Raw genomic sequence first — 21,342 nt, 5'->3', positions numbered from 1 at the left:
GGCACTAGTAATGAATGCCTGCAATCATGTTAGAAGTGCTGGAGTGACCAGGGACACAGGACTGTGGAGTCGGTGACCATTTTGGTGGAGTTGGAGTCAGAATTGAAGCTCACGCTAGACCCAAATACAGGCTGTAGCGGGTGTGTGCTGGCAATGCAACATCACCGCTGAGCCTCTGCATACCAACAGAAGACGGCGGTGATGGTCGGCACTGCCCAAGGAAACTATCACTTTTTTTATATTAAGACTTGGCACCGGATTCCCCTTTAAGTAACCTTGAAAGAGTCTTAACTCCTTTAGTAGATTCCCCTCTGGCAGAGAGGTTGTCAGTCTTACTGTTCCTAAACAATGGTATAGTATGACTCCATGAATACATATAACCAAAGGATGAAGGAAATTAAAGGCAATATATAAATTTAAGCTTAAAGGGGTTGGCAGGGGTCAGACCTCCCCCGACCAATTATCTATCACCTTACCAAAAGTTGAGGACATTTTTCCAGACCTCGCAGGTTTGTAGGCTACCATTGTGGAACTATTACAAACCAACTATGACCTGGGGATAACCTTAAAGCCGTTCTCTGTTCTATAATATTATGTTCTATAATACCATTTCAGGACCCCACTCATAAAGGATTGGGGTCTTTATAGCACATCTCCATCAACTAGAACTAGCCAAGTGCCTATACACTGTTATAACTACACATGGTTTAAATTTAGACTCAGTGCAACATATTCATTTTACTGGCAAAGATACTCCAGAGTCATAGCACCGAAAGAAAAAAAATTGTGGAGGAAGGGAGCGATATTTTGGAGCCTTTTCATCAGATTTCCTGCCAAGTAACAAATCCAGATTGTTTATTTCCAAGGCGTACCAATTGCAGTGTATTGTCTTGCCAAAAAAGAAAAAAAAGGAATTAAATTCAATGCAGCGCAGGGAAAAGCTCCCTATAAAGGAAGGGAATTCCTAAGGGGAGAGGTCACCTGGGGTTAGGCCTCCTCACCAGACCATGACTCACCAGGGGAAGAAACAACATGTCTAGCTGAACCATTTTTTGCAATTGCTAAATCTGCATTTTCTTCATAACCTGTTTAACCCCATAGTGACCCGGCTCTTTTATGCCTCAATGACCAAGTCCTATTGTATCCAAACTGCAACGTGTTGCTTTATCTGGTTATGACTTTAGCTTAATCTCCCCCTGGTGGGCTTGAGACAGTTTTTTGTAACATCTTGTACTGCAGGTCACTGGTAAACTCATCTCAATGTGTTTTACATTTATTTATGGAAAAGGGGAAATTTGGCACAATTCAGAATGTTCTGTTTTTACACATAGTCTTACTACAACACTATCTCTGCTTTGTGTTGGCATAATTGGTTTAATGTTTTTTTTGTTTTACTATGGCGCTAGAAAAATTACAAATTGAACAATTTTTTAATAAATTTGTTAACCCTTTAAAGCAGGGGTGCAAAACCTGAGGTCCACCAATAATCAGTGACGGAAGTAGCCACCACTCCTGGGTCCTCCCCTGCCCTGCCTTGTGTCCCGATGCTGGTAATAAGTGCCAACGCCAGTGACAATAGAAGGCATGGGAGTAGCAAGTATCTGTCAGCTGTTCCATACTCATCGTACAAGACCCAGCACTAAATGACCTCTAGAATGGGGTGAGCGACCTTCTAGGACAGTGGTGGCGAACCTATGGCACGGGTGCCAGAGGAGGCACTCAGAGCCCTTTCTGTGGGCACACAGGCCTCAAAGAATCTTCCTGCAGTTCCATGCAACTTAAAAGATGTGGCTTTCAGTCATATATTAAAGGAATACTTACTTTGCTACTTTGGACTGTAAGAAGAGGGAGAATTAGACAGGGCCGAATTATCTTTGAAGGACCTTCTCCTGGCCCCACAATTCTCTGTGTACTGGAAAGAAGCTAAATTGATCTTGTTTTCTACTGTGTTGGTGTCCTCAGGAGGCCAATATGATTGAAAGTTGTTGAAGAACAGGTAGCAATAAGTTACTGCTTTAATTTTTGGTTGGCACCCCACGATAAATAAGGGGGGTTTGGGTTGCAGTTACTGTTCTAGGAGGTGATTTCTCGGATCCTTTTCATTGTTAATGCTAAACTGGGATGTACGATTATGCAGTCTCGTGTGGCTTGTCCATACGAACCTCTTCCTGCCGCAGGTACTTGCAATTTTTGGATATTTCATTGGCGCCCTTTTCAAGATAGAAAATTTTCTGTCAATATAGTGATATGAGGACTAATTTTTTGCAGGAGGAGGTACATTTTTTGTGTGGAGAAAAGATGCTACACTTTCACAGAGGTAACAGTGGGTGCAGTAATGACCATCCAGTATTAATGTAAAAGACTACTATAGTTTTCACTCGGAGCGGAGGACAGCGGATGGGATGTAGAGAAACTCAAGAAAAGAGCCGAGACAGCGGCAGTGTGATGATGTGCCCCCAATGCACTTGCAAATACTACAATCCTGTAATATGAATCCATCACTACCAAAATAAACAAAGGAAGGATTGAATAACTCTCCAGGGCACATAACTAACGCTGTCTACAGTTTTACATGGTCAAAACTGCTGACAGATTCCCTTAAATATGAGGCTGTACACACTGCGCTCGGCTCTCCAGGGAAAGCTATTTACAGGCACATGTGCACAGTTTTCAGCTGAGCTCCTCTGTTCCTATCTACAGCAATCAGTGGGAGTCTCCGGAGGGCAAGATTTATGAAACCATACATACCAGAAATCTAAGCAATCTGCTCCAAAAACTAGAGCGGTGTCACATTTATTATTCATTTTATGCATTATTTGCACACAAAAAAGGATAACACAGATACCAGACCAGACGATTATAATATACACCACCAAAATAAATAATACAGACCCCAGACAACAAAAAGCAGTCCCCTTGGAATTTTTCACTCTGTTTCATTGCAGCCAATTGGTAAGATCAAAAAAGTTCTTTCTTTGCTAATTAATGTACACTGTGCACCACATCTTAGAAAAAAATGTAGATATCTCTTAAACAAGAAAAAGTAAGTATTCAGACTCTTTGCTGTGACACTCATATCTAACACACATGCTGTCCATTTTCTTTTGATCCACCTTAAGATGGTTCTACGCCTTCATTAGAGTGCAGCTGTGTTTAATTAAACTGATTGGACTTAACTAGGAAAAACACACACATCTATACAATACCTCAGAGCTCACAGTACATGGCAGAGCTCATGAGGTCCAAGGAACTGCCCAAGGAGCTCAGAGACAAAATTGGGGAAAGGCACAAATCTGGTTAAGGTTTCTGCAGCATTTAAGGTTCCTAAGAGGAAATAATGAAACCGCGCTGTCAGCTGAGCCACGCCTGGCTCAAAACATGGCGGCACCCATGTCCATGATGCTATCTGTATCGTCTCACGTTAAGTAACACACGTCACTTTCGGTATTTCTAAAGGTAGAGTGGCGCATGCGCATTAGTAACCGACATTGTACGTTCTTAAAAGGCTAAGTGGTAAAGTACAGGCCCCTATCTTGTATGGTGAAGCATGACACCATGATCAAGAGAATAAAAACTAAATGTGCAATTGGTGAAAATGGGCATATAAAGTGCTAATATTATCTGCAAGCATGGAAATATGAAATAGATAACAATATAAAAACACAGTTTATGCCTTAGCGAGTAACACAAGACAAACACGAATATTCCTATACAATACAAATAGTCATAAGGTGCAAACAAAGTACAATTAATGCAATACACAAGGGGGTGTGATAAATTAAGTAAAGTGCTACCGTTAAATAAAGTGCAACAACGTACAATAGCCACAATATGTAAATTCATGCATCCCATAAGCATACACACACGAATGGGTCCATGCTCAACCAAACCAGCATGCATACTCCACTCATACTAGATATTTAATAACACCAACAGACAATCAAAGAAGAAAGAATGTATGAACATGCACACGGGTAAATATTACAGTATACTATTTGTCAGCACTATATATGTGCATGTAAATACAAATACATATGAAAGACCCAAATTCATATATATACACGGATGGCAGGGACGGTAGCAGAGAGTCAGAATGGACAAGTCAGTAATCGGTGTAATCTAGGAACTCCTCCAATGGGGGCAGAGAATCAGAACAACATGTGTATATTCATGGATTGTACATGCATAACATGTGGTATACCTGGGGAATTCCTCGGGTACTGTGTTGGGTGCCTGCTGTGCTCCTTCCTATGCCAATCTCTTTTTGGGTTGGTGGGAGGAGACCAGCGTGTACCCATCGGGGGCCTTCCGGCAGCAGGTCGTTGGGTGGTTTCGCTACATCGACGACGTGCTGATGTTCTGGAGGGGTACACTAGAGACCTGCCCAAATTTTATTGAGGAATTGAATACCAATGAATATCAGATAAAACTAACACCTGTCTTTTCCCGTATAGAGGTCAACTTCTTGGATCTGCAAATCTCTATTCACCAGAAGAACTTGGAGACATCTCTATATAGAAAGGAGACTGCGACCAACAGCCTCCTTCACTACTCCAGTTTTCATCCATGTCACGTGAAAGACGGAATCCCTGTTGGACAGTTCTTACGGGTTAAAAGAAACTGCAGTACACAGAAAGAGTTTCACCAAGGATCTGACACAAAGGTTTCGAGATCGGGCTTACCCGAAGAAAGTCATCGCCCAAGCATATATCCGTGCGAGTAACACCACAAGAAGGGATACATTCATTCCCAAACAAAAACTTTCCGATAGTAAACCATGTCTGATAACAACCTACAACAATCAGTGGTCGGATATCTATGGGCTACTACATAATAATTGGGTCATACTAATTTAAGAAGTGACCCTAAATTGAAAATCCTCCTAAACCAAAGATGATCACCCGTCGTGCGAAGAACTTACGAGACTCCCTTACCAAAAGCCATTTTCAGCGATCAGTCCGCACACTGGGGCATGGACACAAACTGCTTGGTACATATCCATGCGGAGATTATACGGTATGTCCATTAATTTTAAGAGGGGATAACTTCCAAAATCCAGGGAACTGTAAGAATGTCCCACTCCGTTCATACATCAATTGCCGTACACAAAATGTCATTTACGGCCTCATTTGTTCATGCCCAATATTATACGTGGGCCAAACCACACAGGAATTACGAAAACACCTTCAAAAACATTTCTCCACAACCCATAATGCGGATCGGGACTTTGTGAATGGAAAACAAATTGTCAACCGCGGCAAAACACTTTCGAAATGTCCGCCGCTGCAATCCCTCGGGTTTAAGGATTGTAGGACTCGAAAAGGCACAGTCGAATATGTGTGGTGGTGACCTCACACCGGCATTACTAAGGTTAGAGGCCAAATGGATCTTCAACCTGGCATCACAGGCTTTTCTGGTTTTTATAAGAAGTCAACTATTCATAGCATTTTTCGCACATTTTGGGTCACCCTAAGCTTTGTTTTTTTCTGAGACCCCCTATGATTGTCACATGCATATGTCTTTTTCTCCTTCTGTCCTCTTTCCTATTCAGTCACCTCACTGTTAGCTCAATGCACCACTTCTGGCCTGTTTGTCTTATATCCTCCCATTTGTCTTCCCCCTTTTGTTTGTTCTTTCATTTCCTTCAGATAATAGCACTTTATATGCCCATTTGCACCAATTGCACATTTAGTTTTTATTCTCTTGATCATGGTGTCATGCTTCACCATAGGGCCCTGTACTTTACCGCTTACCCTTTTAAGAATGTACGATGTAGGTTACTAATGCGCATGCGCCACTCTACGACTCTACGCGGCGCCATGTTTTGAGACCGGCGTGTCTCAGCTGACGGCGCGGTTTCATTAACCATATTTATGCACAGGCACATCCCCGATTGGGCACCCCTGTTGGCACCATGGTTCGCGGCAATACATGTGGGGCATATTGAGCCCTGTCCTTCCACTTTGTCCAGCAGCAATTCCTGCTATAGAGCCTGGACCATCTCACAAATAATTTTCCTCCCTTTTGTATATTGTAGGCTGTGGTTTGAACAGGGCTCTAAAGGAGCCTCGGTCCTTCCTGCATTGTTTTTCTCGGTTTTTCTGTTTGTCTCGGTCCTTCCTGCATTGTTTTTCTACAGGGTCACAGCGTCACTGTTTTGCCTTTTTTAATTGTTTTTATACTGTCTTGTCTGATCAGTTGTTGTATAGATATGTATTTTGTCAATAAAGATTTTTCTTTTGCCATCTTACACATGGTTTTGCGTTACGCTTTGTATGTAGATGTGTTTCATGGGTGTGGCACCTTATATTTATCATTTTTGGTCCTCCCCCCTTCTGTTGCCAAAGAATAAAGTAGACATGTCATTTGGGCCGCACAGTGAAAGCCGTAAAATCCGAACCCACAAGAAAACGGCGCAAATGCGTTTTTTCACCATTTTCACTGCATTTGGAATTTTTTTCCACTTCCCAGTACGCGACATGGAATATTACATACCGTCACTATGAAGTGCAATTTGTTACGCAGAAAACAAGCCATCACACAGCTCTTTAAGTGGAAAAATAAAAAAGTTATAGATTTTCGAAGGTGGGGAGTGAAAAATGGAAGTGAAAAACTATAAAGGGCCCGGTCCTTAACGGGTTAAAGAAGATACATTTCATACCCGATCTGAGAAGGGTAGTAGATTAAAGGGGTAAAATATGGTTTTCTTAAAATAATGAAAAGACAATGCTACTTGCACAGTGGCAATCACCCAAATTTTCCAACATGGCACATGACAGACACAAAGATCGACCAATGGGCAGCACATTTACAAGCCATGGAAAATTACTGCAAACTGTATCATCTCTTGATGAAATATACTATAGAAAGCAGTAAGAGCCACTATATGTGGCTGCTGGTTGCCACATAAAATCCTTTAGTAGGAGCAGAATCATACCTTTGTAGCTATAATCAATCAGCCTATAGGTATATTAGGAAAGGGCCTGGTCTACCAGATTTGTTTCGCATATGTAAGAAAAAGCGCAGAAAGTATCTGAAACAGTGAAAGGGAGTCTACCAGACATTTTGACCATGCAAAGCTTCAGAGTGTTAGGCAGCAGCCATGGATAGATGTGCTACCATACCTTTATGTGGGTTAGTAGAAGCAGGACTGTGAAATAATGCATCTACATTCCAGAGTACAGAGTAGTACAGAGGAATAGAGAACAGATGAATCATTTTGTATTAGACCTCCCAACACGCTGTGACATCTATAACATCTTCGGGTGTATTGGGCTACAAGGTTTTGGTATTTTTCTTTTACATTTTGACTAAGTTTTAGGATGACAAAAGTGGTTAATGGAGACAGGACCTGCACTCATGCCAAGGACAAGGTGTTCATAGTAAACATACTCCGCTCTTTCCAAGGCAAACAGAAAAGGGCTCTGCACATAGGAACAGCTGTAAGGACTTGAAGCCCTTAGATTCTTGGCAGAAACTAGAAGGCAGAGAACCACTTTTTAGGAACGGTCTGATTGGTTGTCCTAGTGTGATATACCTATACCTTTGGGCAGTCAAATGGAGTAACACTTGCCCTCTGTAGCTTCTCCTACGGTGCACCCTCCAAATAGACTGAAAAATGACAAATCAGGAGTACAACGTTCTTACAACAAGTGCACATAAATTACTGAAAATCCATATTTAACTTGTCTAAACCAGAAACTTTTTGACAATGGAAAGTTACAGAACATTCTTGCAAGAAGAAAAGCCAAATAAAACAACTATTGGGGTATGTCCATGTGTGATGTTTACTCTGGAGATTTAACCCCTTGCAACAGCAAAACTTTTCAATTCACCCTTCTTGTAATAGAGATAGTATGATAAGTGGCTCTATGGTTAACAATGAGAATCAAAATCTTTTTAAACATTAGTTGCAATTCACAAAAAAATAATCAGTAACCAGCAAAGGAAATTCACCATTATCAGAACTATTCTTACATTATTTGATAGTAAATGATTCCATAACATGAAGCCTGAAGAACCTGACAGAAGAGGAGGCAATCTGGAGGCACTTAGAGCTGGTGGACGAAGAAATGTCAGCGTCTCCCATACCAACCAATCAGAGCAGTTTATACAAAAAAAAGCTGGAATTGGATTGGTTGCTACAAGTGTATTTTAAACAGCTAATATAACGTTACATAATGTATCAATCAGGACTCACCTTTCATTTTGACCGTAGGCGAATTGGGCCCTGCAGACTGTTTGCGCCATCCTCTCCAATTCTGGCAGAGACTTTCTGCCTCTGATATAAAAGAACATAAGGAGTCCTCCTCGAACCGATCCGAATCCTCAAAAGAAAATCTCTCACCGTCCTCCCACTCTGCAAACATGAGTTCCATTACATCTAATGATCTGAGCTGGAAGGGACTTGAGAAAGTTGTCACTACCTCCGCTGCGCTGAAAATATATCTAAATCCTCTGTTTGATAGATGTATCAGAATCCTAGGTAATTCTCTTGTAAAAATTTAAGTGTCTGCTTGATACATCACCTCTGCCTGGAAGGTTTATATTACTCTTGTGCTTTTACTTGAACCTTCCTCCGCTACACTGTGCTCGATCCGCTGTGCAGATTTGTAACAAAATATATATCTCTCACCCGGTGACAACACTACTTAGCCGACATGACGTCTCCCAAACAAAAACGCAAAAATGGATGGTAAAAAGTCTCCCATGGTCTGCTCCATGTTACACTAAAGGAAACTTCCTGGCGCTACTTCCTAAACAATAATATTTACATTGCGAGAGGGAACGGACAAGAGAACGTCTACGAAACTCCAAACAAAGAGGAAATTGTTTCCTTTTCCCCTAAAAAAATGATTCGTTTACATCTTGGGAAGCAGAAGAAAATGTAGTTGCTGATGTGGAGAAGTTGTCAGGAGTTATTGCTTCTTGCAGGCGGATGGAAGTTGTGGGGAAGACGTCTTCCTTCGGAGAGGATGGATCCTCAGGTGTTCAGGGAAGAAGTGAGCTGTCACAGAGGATGTGCAGGCTGCTGTGCTCTCTGGGGAGCCTGGCTCTGTCCTCTCTTTGTTCTCCTCTGCTCTCTTTGTCTCCTATGACTGCTGCTCGTCTCTGCTGGAAATATACAGGGGATGGAGTAGAGGCAGCCGGGGCTGCAGAGGACGGTGTCAGGGCCCCCTGAGTGAATGTATCAGCTCATCTGACTGAACAAAAGCCCCCCTGCTGCTCAGCCCTACACTGCTGACACTGCCCCCGTGTGGCCGGGAGAGAGGTGGTGCGGGGCCCGGGCGCCTCCCCTCCCTGCTCTAGGTGCACCTTATCGTACAGTGCTCCTCGGGAGAGGCTTCCTCCATGCACTGAGCAGCCCTCCCCCCGTCAGCCTGCCTGTCTGCCTGCCAGCCTCGGCTTCCTCTCCCCGGCACTACCTGGGGACAGCTCGATCAGCTGATCCCGGTTTCCGCCCTGCTGCTTCCGGCTTCCTTCACCATCGAGAGCCGATGTGAGGCAGAACAGTGTGGATAGCAAGTGACAGTCTGGAACCCGGCTGTATTCTATGACGTTGGAGGACCCGCAGGCTTTCCCTTGTCCCCCAGGCATAGCACATACCTAAGGGACATGTTTGTGAGACTGTACAAAGCAACCAATCACAGCGCGCCTATCATAATTCTAAGAGCAGAAAAAAAATAAAACCCGCGCTGTGATTGGTTGCTATTTCTTCCTCACAGTTTTATGAATCTACTTTTACTACCTACATTTGATATAAGGTTATTGAAAAGACATACCAACTAACTTTCATAGCAGATAAAGAGGGACTAAATATGCTGGCTATGCGCATGGCGATTTTTTTTTTAAATCTAAGCCATGCTTTTTGCTCCACTGTCACACCATATAACCCCCCCCCCCAGCAGCCCCCTCTTATTTTGCCTCCCCAACAACTCCTACTTTATTTTGCCTCCCTAGCAGTCCCCCTTTTATTTTGCCCCCCCCCTCCTATTTTGCCCCCCAAGAAGCTCCCCCTCTTATTTTGCCCCACCAAGAAGCTCCCCCTCTTATTTTGCCCCCCCAAGAAGCTCCCCCTCTTATTTTGCCCCCCCAAGAAGCTCCCCCTTATTTTGCCCCCCCCCCCAAAAAAAACCCTCTCATTTTGCCCCCCAGAAGCTTACGCTCAAGCAGCTCCCCCTTTTATTTTGCACCCACAGTAAAATAATACATATAAGGCTACATTCACACTGCCGTTGCCTGCCCGTACCGTACCGTAGCGGGCAATGGCAGTGCACGGGGAGAGGAGGAGGAGGTGAGCGCAGCTCACCCCCGCCCCTCTCCATAAAGATACATGGCGCACGGCGCCGTATTACGGGAAAAGATAGGACAGGTCCTATCTTTTTCCCGGTTACGGAGCGGTATGGTGCCGCACGTGTGCTGCACCGTACCACTCCCGTAGGGCGCCGTCTTTGGAGGGCGTATATCGGCCTTATATACGTCGGCCGTATATACGTCCTCCATACGGTAGTGTGAATGTAGCCTATCATATACTTCCATTTCCCCTATTCCTCTGCAGCAGCTCCTCTCTTATCTCCTTCTGCAATACGTAGCAGTGAAGCTGGCAGACAGGGATTCCAAATGCAGTGAAATTGGTAAAAAAACGCATTTGTACCGTTTTCTTGTTTTTTATACTTTGGTGTACAGAGCTGTGGGTGGTGTAGTTTTTTGCGGATTTTGATGACGTATACAATGTTATCAATTTTAGAACTGTACGACCTTGTGATCACTTTTTATAGAATTTTTAATTTTTTTTAAAATGACAAAAAAGTGCACCGATCGGCACCGATCACGGGTGTTACCGGTAAGCCTTTGCTGTAATATGCAGCAAAGACTTACCGGCTATGGAGAGGGCTCAGCGCGTGAGCCCTCTCCATGTACCTGCGGAGGACTCGTGACGTGCTATTACGTCACGGGTCGTGAACGGGTTAAAATATAAGCTAATATGTAATTGTTAATAGTTGTTATTAAAAATGTTGCTCCCTTTAGCAGTATGTTATGGACATACAGTATCACAGAGAATTAAAATGCTACTGGCCCTTTAATCAGTCCATTGATTTTGTCCCAGTGAAAGAAACACAGGACAGAAGATGGCTGCCGGTCACATGACCACATCACATGTCCTGCACCTGCTTGTAGTCGGTTGGTTGCAGTGCATGCAGTATGGCCAGGGTTGTGGTGACAACCTCAGTGAGGCAATATGCTGTGATGGCTATGGCAGGACAGTCTATTACATTACTGGGAGCAGAGCATAAGTGGGAGGAGGAGTTACTGAGAACTAAAGGATCATGAGAGTTGTAGTATTCTGTGGGGGCCTTCTTGGAGATAACTCCACCTACTTTAGAAATCCCGTAAAATTTTGTGAATCATATAAACAAACTATTTGAGCTCAGTTTTGTGATTAATGACATCAAGTTTTGTTGTATTCATTTATTTATAGCATTTTAGCTTTTTGTATCAGATGTTTATATTCCCAAAATACCCCTTTAATGTCCAGGCACATTGTCCCTTTCCTTTCACTTGTTCTCTGTACCATGAATAAGGACGTTATCATCTGAAACAGGTAGGTGGGAGGTAGTCATTTTATCTTATTTCTTCTTTTTTGGTTGCTCTGCTTTTAATATACAGGTGGTCCCCTACTTAAGAACACCCGACTTACAGACGACCCATAATTACAAACGCACCTCTGCTAATTTGTAATTTACTGTACTTTAGCCCTAGATTACAATAAACAGCTACAACAGTTATAAAAGGTGTCTGCGATTAAGCTTTATCGTTAATCCTGGTTCTTATGACAATCCAACATTTTTAAAATCCAATTGTCCCAGAGACCAAAAACAATTTGTCTGGACTTACAATTATATAATATACAATTCCGACTTACACACAAATTCAACTTAAGAACAAACCTACAGAACCTACCGTATATTCCGGCGTATAAGACGACCTGGTGTATAAGACGACCCCCCTACTTTCCTGTTTAAAATATACAGTTTAAGATATATTCGCCGTATAAGACTACCCCTTTTCCAACGCATACAAAACACCGGTAAAAAATTGCTAGCACCGATCGCGGGTGTTACCGGTAAGCCTTTGCTGCAGTATGCAGCAAAGACTTACCGGCTATGGAGAGGGCTCAGCCCGTGAGCCCTCTCCATGCAGCGCGACCCGACCGCCACTGTGAATACACGGCGGGCGGTCGGGATTACCGGCGTATAAGACGACCCCAGGGAAGACAGAAGATTTTTCTGTCTTCAAAAGTTGTCTTATACGCCGGAATATACGGTATTTTGTACGTAAGCCGGGGACTGCCTGTAATGTAATAAACTATGGATTATTTCCCCTTTTTCCTCTATTATTGTTTTTTATGTATTTACTAATAAAAAAGGAAATGGAATTGAGAGAATGTTAGAGTGGTAAGTGGAGAAAATCCATTTGTGAAACATAAAAGGGTTAATACAGGCAGCTGAAGCACTTGAATAATGAGCTCCACAAGCCATGATCTCAGTAGAATAGTAAGTTTAACACCATGACAGTCACGGTGGCATGGGCGTATGTACCACATGGGCCCATACAGTTGCTATTTACTCCATGAAAGGGGTCCAGGTCATGTTGGCCCCTTCGCTATGCATTGTGTCAACCTGTGGCGGGTGCTCACTATCCACAAGCACCACGTTACCAAACAATGAAGGGGTTCAACCTCCATGAAGTTCATGCCATCCTCTTTTACAAGAACAGATGTGAAGGAAGGGGGGGGGGGGCAAGTGCAGGGACCTCCTGCCCCAGCATGGGGGTATGGTAATACAAACTAGCTCATGGAGGGGCCCTACTTTATCTCTGTACGGGCGTTATGCACACCCCTACGTAGATGCACATCATTCAGGAACCATGGAAGAGCACAACAATATTTTAAATGTCAGTAGTAATTCCTTGAGTTTAGTTAAAAGTATTATTTTTTTCATATCTTAGCAGTGAATCTAAATGAATTCATTAAAAAGACAGCAAATCCTGATGTGAATTATTATTCCTGTGTCACCTAGGGTCTCCAGCAAGCTGTAGTGGAATCTCCATGAAAGCCTTCTATTCATGATTACATACTGAGTCATTTGCATACATATAGAATGTTTAATAATGGTCAATTGTAAATATATGTATAAAAGCGACTTTGTGCCCATTAATGAGTTTTTTTTTCTAATGAGTAACTCACGCCATTGACTTAACATTAACAAAACAGCATGCTAATGGGCGAGCTTATGCTGAAGGATGCAAATTTTTTCTAATTCACTAACGCTCTCATATGTTTATTAAAAGTTCCAAATTGCTTGTCTTCAGTTTTCTTCTAACCTTTTCATATTAAATAACATAAATAATTCTTCCCGCAAAATAAGCATTACTGAACTTCTGTAGGTGAAGCAAAAAGGAAGCATATATTTCTACTCATACACTTGAAGGTGTGATTAAAAAGTATATAAAAAAATAACACATCTATTGAATTAAAAATAAAAAAGATGTCCTGCTTACTAGTAGGAGTTAAGTTTTAGAAGATACATGTTACTGTTTGTATAATGAATAGTTATAACATTCTTCAATAAACTTTTCGGGGGTATTTATCACTCATGCTCAGACCCCTCGCCCCCCACCTGCTCACTGCCCTGCCCGCTGCCCCATCACGCAATACACTAGCATTTGCGATTATTACAGGGGTTCTACGCCTCTTTAGTGGAGTACAAATCTTGATGATTACCCCCACTTTGTATGAATTCCTCATGGTTTTCTAGATCTCTGCTTGCTGTCATTCATTGTTTACTTCTCGTGGATACATAATTCGTACAAGTCATGCACTGAAATGAAACATTAAAACTACCTATTTGATGACAGCAAGCAGAAATCTATAAACCTTGTGCAGCTGATGCAGAAAATATATTGAAAATTTGTCTACCTTTTCATTATACAAAAAATTTAATGTATTTGCTAAAACTGGACAATCCCTTTAAACCTCATATTACCTTATCTTTAGCATCACTCTCTCATATTTCCCCTTCAAATTGAATCTGGCTTTGGCTTTAAAACTGTACAAAAAAACTGCCACAAAAATTAAAGTTTTTTTTTATACAAAAAAATACTTAAAGGCGTTGTACTATCTATGCAAGTTATCCCTTATCCACTGGAGAGCTGATTTGTGAGGGTCTGAATGCTGGGTCCCCCCAGCGATCATGTGAACAGGATTTCAAGCAGTCTCATTCTCACTAATGGATGGAATGGCAGGAGGAAAACTCTTCCTTCTGCTCCATTCAATAAAATGGGATCATCAGAAAATTGCAGAGATGTGCTCAGCTATCTCCAGCATTCATGCAGACAGTGAATGAGAGGGGCAAAGATAGTCGAGCCCTCTGAATTTCCATAGTATAAATGGAGTAGCAAGATGCCTGCTTCTCCTGTCTCTCAGCCCATTAGTGAGAGGGGACCCACTACCTCAGATTATCGTGATCAGTTGAGGTCCCAGCAGTTGGACCCTTACCAATCAGTTAGATATAACCTATACAATAGGGCAGATTTACTTACCCGGTCCATTCTCGATCCAGCGGCACATTCTCTGTGGAGGATTCTGGTCTTCCGCCGCTTCACTAAGGTAGTTCCCCCGATGTCTACCAGGTGTCGCTGCTGTGCTGGATTCCGTCGGAGCGCACTGAAGTTCACCAAGCCAGGCCGGGTGCAGGTAAGTGCGTGTCAAGCGACACATTTTTTTTTTTTAATACGACCGTTTCTCTGAATCCGACGGGTTTTCCAACGGCCACGCCCCCCCATTTCCGTCGCGTGCATGCCGGCGCCGATGCGCCACAATCCGATCGTGTGCGCCAAAATCCCAGAGCAAATCAGGGGAAAATGGTGCAAATCGGTAAAATTCGGGTAAAACTATGTAAAACCGCAATTACGGGCTTAGTAAATGACCCCCAATGTCTTTAATTGCAAACAGAAATATGTATATATTGTTGCATACGAAGCACTGTTCACCTCTTTGTTAGAACACATAGATTAAAATAAGTTTTAGTTCTCAAATATTTAGTGTAGGACTGAACTGTAGTGCCAGGCAAAGCCTGTGAAACCTGTGAAACATTTAAAGACATGAGACACTAATTCAGTGGTTCTCAACCTTTCTAATGCTGTGACCCCGCAATACAGTTCCTCATCTTGCGGTGACCCCAAACCATGTACAAGAATATTGTATTTGTGCCAAAAATGCAATAAAATCGTGGCTCCGATGGCTTTAGGCGACCCCTGTTTTTGGGTCATTCGACCCCCGCCGGGGTCGCGACCCACAGGTTGAGAACCACTGCACTAATTGAACATAAACCTCTGGAACCCACATATTTCTAGAATAGACAGTTAGTTCAGTAATAAAACTTTGTGTCAGAAAATGTTTTGGACATGATGGACTCTGCATCTGCACCCACAATAACTTATCCTGTCAACAATCAAAGGCGGTCACAGCATGGAGAAACTTTTTGTTGATTTTGCAGATATCATCAGTGATAATTCTTCTAGTACAGCAAATAACTAGAGCTTTTGCCATCGAGTATCTAAACTAATAAAATCTCATCTAAAATCTAATTTGTTTCCAAACAGTCAAAAGTATGAGCAAATATTTATTGGAAACTATTATCTTGTGAGCATTGTTGTCTAAGACTTGATAATTCACTGTTTAGTGGATACATACAGCTCTTGATGGGGTATAAAAGTGCTACATGCGACACTTATGAAATATAACCCTGTCACATGTTTGTGCCTTCTTGACTCCTCTACATAAGGTCAGGATGAAATCATACACAGCTGTAAAAACCTACTTGAAGGCTGGTATATTTTATGCCTACATTACATTTTCTCAATATGTCCATTCTTACAGACAAATGTCCTCAGGGAACCTTCAACCCTGGATTCACAGATTTATCCTATATAGTAAGTGATGAGCTGACAATTGTTAATTATAGGATTAATCAATAGGGATTTACATCTGTAAAGTTCATGAGTCCACCTATAACTACATCAGCCTGTTTTTGAGTATAATGAACACTGGACCTTTCAATTACATCTGCATATTAAATCAGCCTTTACATTAGACTTAATGTTTTGGTGCTTTACAATGTACAAAGAGACTTTGTTTTAAGCATGAACTTATCTACCTCAAAGAAAGGCATTGATGAGTTCCCAATCGGACACACAGTCGGCAACTGTGTACAAGAAACAATGAAAAATATGTTGGAGCTTTTCCTCCAGTGATCATTTGGCTGCTCATACTCACCCTAGCATAAAATCATACAGCTGCACATAGGAAGTATATGATAGTCCGCTATCTTTTGAAAGCCATATAGTGACCTTGACCTCAGGGTGCATCTCTTGTTTTTATTGAAGTTGCACCAATCGTTCGGGAAAAGCTCCATTGGCCCAGAAAACCTAAGCACCTTAAGTTTGCACCTCAAATCTGAAACTTGAGGGGCATTTATCAGTGTTTTTATGCCAGTTTCTAGCACAGAAAAACTGAAATAAGTGCCATTTCTTGCGCACTGCAAGAAACTGTGATTATTTTTCTAACCACTCGACCTCCACGCCATGTTGGTATAGAGGGGAGCCTCTGCCAGGAAAGTGGGCTGCTTTGGGGCATCCCTGCCCTGTTCCTGCGTACCTTCTAAAAACCTGGGGACAATAATTTTTTATGCAAAACTATGCCCCGCAGTGCAGTTGCCAGACGAATACAGCGAGAGGCCTATGCCTCTGGGGTATATGCGGGGACGGGGGGGTTTGGCTTTTATCATACACCGGCGCATGAGCACCAGTTTATTATAGTCCAGCACTAGCCATGCCAGACAGTTTAAAACATAGGTTATAGCTTTGTTTATTGAAAAAGCATTAAAAATTGACAAACATCGGTTCAGGAGTAAACACCAGTGTGCACAAAATGCTGAAATTTAGTAAACCTATGCGATTCAAGCACTATCTTGCTCCCTTACTCATGGTGCTCCGTGATCCAGGAGAAATCCATGATATATGCTGAAGACGCCAGAGGGTGAGCTGAATTTTTTCTAGAAATATTATAAATTCCTCCCTTGGGGTTAAATACGGAAGAAAACCAGGATGCAGCAGCTTCATTCCCTTACACTGTTATTATTGGCACACTACATGGTACACTAGACTTTTAAAGTTAGTTTTACATTTTATAAAGTGTCATATTGGCTAGATTTGCCATTACTATATGTTGGTTTTCACGGATGCTACTGCAACCCATGTTTCGGCTTATGCCATCATCCACGGTGGTACAGAGGATTCACTACCACTGATCCTGACAGTAAGATCCGGCCATGGATCCAGCCGAGGTTACACTACCTGTTCGGGCTGATTTTACCACCATCGTGGCTCAGAAGACCCAGCAAGTTGCCGTGCAAGGTCAGCAACTCGGACAGGTCTCCGCTATGCTACAGCGGTACCCTCTGCTACTGTGGCCGTATTGGCTTCTGCAGAACCCAGACTCTGTCTATCCATGCCATCCAAATATGATGGTGATCCCAAGTTGTGCAGGGGGTTCATCACGCAGTGCTCTCTGCACATCAAGCTTATTCCCACGCAGTTCATCAGAGAGAGGTCGAAGGTGGCTTTCGTAATCAGCCTTCAATCTGGGAAAGCTCTGGGACAGAAGAGATTCGATCACGGCCGACATCACCACGTTCCTGGCAGAATTCTGATCCGTCTTCGAGGAACCAGCCCTGGCGTCATCTGCTGAGACTGCCCTGCTGAATTTACGCCAAGGGGGACTCTTCTGTTTGTGAATACACGGTTTCATTCCGTACCTTAGCCTCCGAGCTGGACTGAAATGGAGCATGCCTTACTTGCTACCTGGACCGATCAAAGATGCCTTGTCTGCACGGGACCTGCTATCTTCCCTGAGTGAGCTTATCTCCTTAGCTACTCACATAGACATCCAGTTCTCTGAGCGCCTTGAGGAGCAACGTCTTGATCAAGCGGATGTCAGGACACAACGCCTTCCTCGCCTGGCCCCGCTTTTTTCAAAATCCACCTCTATCTTCCTCCATGTCTGCCTCTGAGGTGGATAGAGCATGGCTGAATCGACAAGAGTGGACAAGACGAGGTCTGGAGATTCTCTGCCTCTGTTGCGCCAGTGCAGAACACTTCCTGCAGTCTTGCCCTGCCCGTCCTCTGCGTCCAGGGAGGTGCACTCACCTAGGGTTCTTGGGAGAAGCGTCCCTAGGTAAGAACAAAGCATCTCTATGCCTGCATATTCCTCTTTTGGTCAGTTTTGGAACCAGTGGTCTGGTTCAAGTCTCGGCATTCATGGATTCCGACTATGCAGGGAATTTCATGGATGCTGCTCTGGTCTCCTGGCACAGTTTCCCTGTGGTTCGTCTAGAGAACCCGCTGCTTATCTCATCCATCAGAGGGGTACAAATTCCAAACAAGGAAGCAGCACTCCGTGGAAAAAAATCAGTGTTTTATTTCGCCAGTGGGCAGATGCAATGTTTCAGCTGTCTCAATTCAGCCATTTTCAAGCATTTTCAGCATTTTCAGCCCCCATCCCCAACCATTGGACTTGGTGACACTCCATTTACTATATCTCTAGGAGCATTCCTTACATGCGCTGCTGTACAGATGAAAGCTAAGTACATTTACATCTTTATAGACTACTAACTTAACACATGCACATACAGCACTTTACAGCCAGCATACACCATATACACCAATAGGTTTACCAGGGGATAGGCAGCTCAAGCACGGACTGCATACACCACTAGCAGTCCATGCTCAGTCACATGCACATATATTTTGTGCTTTTTAAGTGTTTTTAAATGTCTGTTAAGTGTGAGTTTAATCTGGATTGAATAAACATTTATATTTTTTCATATAGCAACATTTTTCTTGTATATTTTTAGCCATGCAGATACAATTCCCCTCTTTTTTCTTGTCACTATAATTGTTCAGTTTTGGGAATTGTGGCTTATATAGTCCACAGGTACATAACTGGGCAGATATTTTGTGATCCAGTCCAGTATCGCACTGAACCACTATGTCTGCAAATTTGTGCCTTGCAAAAAGAAAGACTGTTATGTATTTCCCCATTCCACATCCTCCATTCTATTGGGACCTCCGTGGTTACAGCAACACGCACCTGTCCTCGACTGGCAGACTGGGGAGGTTCTTTGCTGGGGTCCTGAATGCCAGTCTCGTTGTCTCATGGCTCTCCATCCGGTCTCTGCTATGCCTTCCTCCCCGTCCCTTAAAGGGGTGTTCCCATTTCAGCAAATATATGTTAATGTTTGTATAATGAAAATTTAAACACTTTTCCAATATACTTTCTATATCAATTCCGCAAGGTTTTCTGGATCTGCTTGCTGTCCTTCTATAGGAAGCTTCTAAGTTTACTTCCAGTGGATGGAAATCTGACCATGATCACACAGTGCACAGCTCTGATTACTCTCTGATACTAACGAGCTGTGCACCTGTGTGATCATGGATAGATTTCTGCCCACTGGAAGTAAACATAGAAGTTTTCTATAGATAGACAGCAAACAAATATCCAGAAAACCATGAAGAATTGATACAGAAAGTATATTGGAAAATGACATAAATCTCCGTTATACAAACAATAACATTGATTTGTTGAAGTGGGAATACCCTTTTAAGTCTCTGGAGGGTCTTCCTGCTGCTTATCTGGACTATGCTGACGTCTTCTCTGAAAAGCAAGCGGAGAGTCTACCACCACATCCTCCATACGATTGTCCTAGTGGTTCCGTTTTATTCTTTGTGGCCTAGAAAGACGGATCTCTCCGCTTGTTCCAGCCTGCTTACATTCAACTCTCCCACACATCCCAACGCTCATACTTTTCGATCAACTGGTAATCTGGTTGCAAAAACTCTATGGGGCTCATTTACTAAGGGTGCGCGGACCGCACAAACGTCGGATATTCCGACGAATACCATTTCGCACCGCATTTAAAAGGGGATTGTAGTGCACGCGATCGGATTTTGATGCACCGGCGGCGGCTTTCATGCGACACAAATAGGGGGCCGGGCCGTTGGACGATCCTACAGATTCGGACTGAGCGCGGGAGTTAACATTTAAATTGTGTCGCAAGACAATGCACTCGCATACACCGGGAAGAAGAAGGTGCACTCTGGCGGGCCTTAGCGGGGAAGTGGCAGATGCCCGATGCGCACAATCTTGGTGAATCGCGCCGGACATCATCTTCGTCAGACAGTCCGGATCGGGGATCCCAACAGGACCGGATAAGTAAATGTGCCCCTATATATCAGCCTACTCTTTCTCCACAGGGATCCCAGCCCCTCTTCCTGGCACCTTGGAAAACACGAATCCCCCCCAGAGTCCCATTTTCTGCAAAACTACAGTACAATACATTTTGTGTAAAAAGAACAAATGTAATCTTCTCTGTGCCACATTCAAAGACAGTAGAGACGGCGACTCCAACACTTCCCCCCACTTCAACTAGATCATTGTTATGCTATATCTTTGCCTCTAATAGGAACAAGCATATTGTATATGTATTTTAAAATGCCTATAGACTTTGTGTGTAAAGCAGGTTGAGCTTTTGACGGAGGCATGAGCAAAAAGACAATGTAAGAGATGTAAGACGGCCTTAGCATCTAGAATGTTGCTGATCAAAACTTTGTTTTTAAAAAAAACATTCAAGAAAGAACAAAGGTGGGTTATGTTCTTATCCTAATTATTGCCTAAACTGAAATTGTTAATGGTCATCAATTGGACACACGATATATCTAAGTGATTTCATTCTAAATTTTTTAGAGAATATATTATTTGTAACTTCAATTATCTGATGGCCAGATCACCCACAGCGAGCCATGCTCCAAGAAGAGATTAAGCAGTGTTTTATTATTGTTCTAATCTAATGCAATCCATCCCCCAACTTTTTGTTTAGTTCTAGTGCATTCATTTATGTAAATGCCCACTGCATACAAATTTTCTATTGTTCCTGTGACAACTTTAAAAGGAATTCATTATTCAGATTACAAAAGATCCAGTCCTTGGACTTGTGAGAAAGAGAAGAATAGCTTTTCTCTTTTAATGACTTTACATTATAATGAACACTGACATAGCGCATTGGGGTATACGTGAGGAAAAATTAATAGTTTAATTTCCTTTAATTCTACCATATACTTTTTAGTGGTAGAATATGTGGTTTCAAATGTGGGTTTTGGTTCTGAGACTCCTGACCATGTACATGGACCCTAATGACTGCCAGTGCATTGCAACAGTTAGTGGTA

At 42.7% G+C, this 21,342-nt stretch overlaps 1 protein-coding gene across 1 annotated transcript in view; it reads right to left on the bottom strand.

Annotated features, from left to right (window-relative positions):
* ZSWIM8 (zinc finger SWIM-type containing 8) overlaps window positions 1-9,587 on the bottom strand; it is a 47,766-nt gene extending 38,179 nt beyond the window's left edge. The window contains exon 1 of the mRNA XM_072130503.1: window positions 8,201-9,587. Coding sequence (XP_071986604.1) covers window positions 8,201-8,378 — 178 coding nt within the window. The 5' untranslated portion in view covers window positions 8,379-9,587. The remainder of the gene's footprint in view (window positions 1-8,200) is intronic.
* Between the last annotated feature and the right edge of the window lie 11,755 nt (window positions 9,588-21,342).

The sequence above is a fragment of the Engystomops pustulosus genome, chromosome 11, assembly GCF_040894005.1.
Source record: "Engystomops pustulosus chromosome 11, aEngPut4.maternal, whole genome shotgun sequence".
NCBI lineage: Eukaryota > Metazoa > Chordata > Amphibia > Anura > Leptodactylidae > Engystomops > Engystomops pustulosus.
Note: the sequence above shows the minus strand (reverse complement) of the source record. Positions and strands in the feature narration are given on the sequence as shown.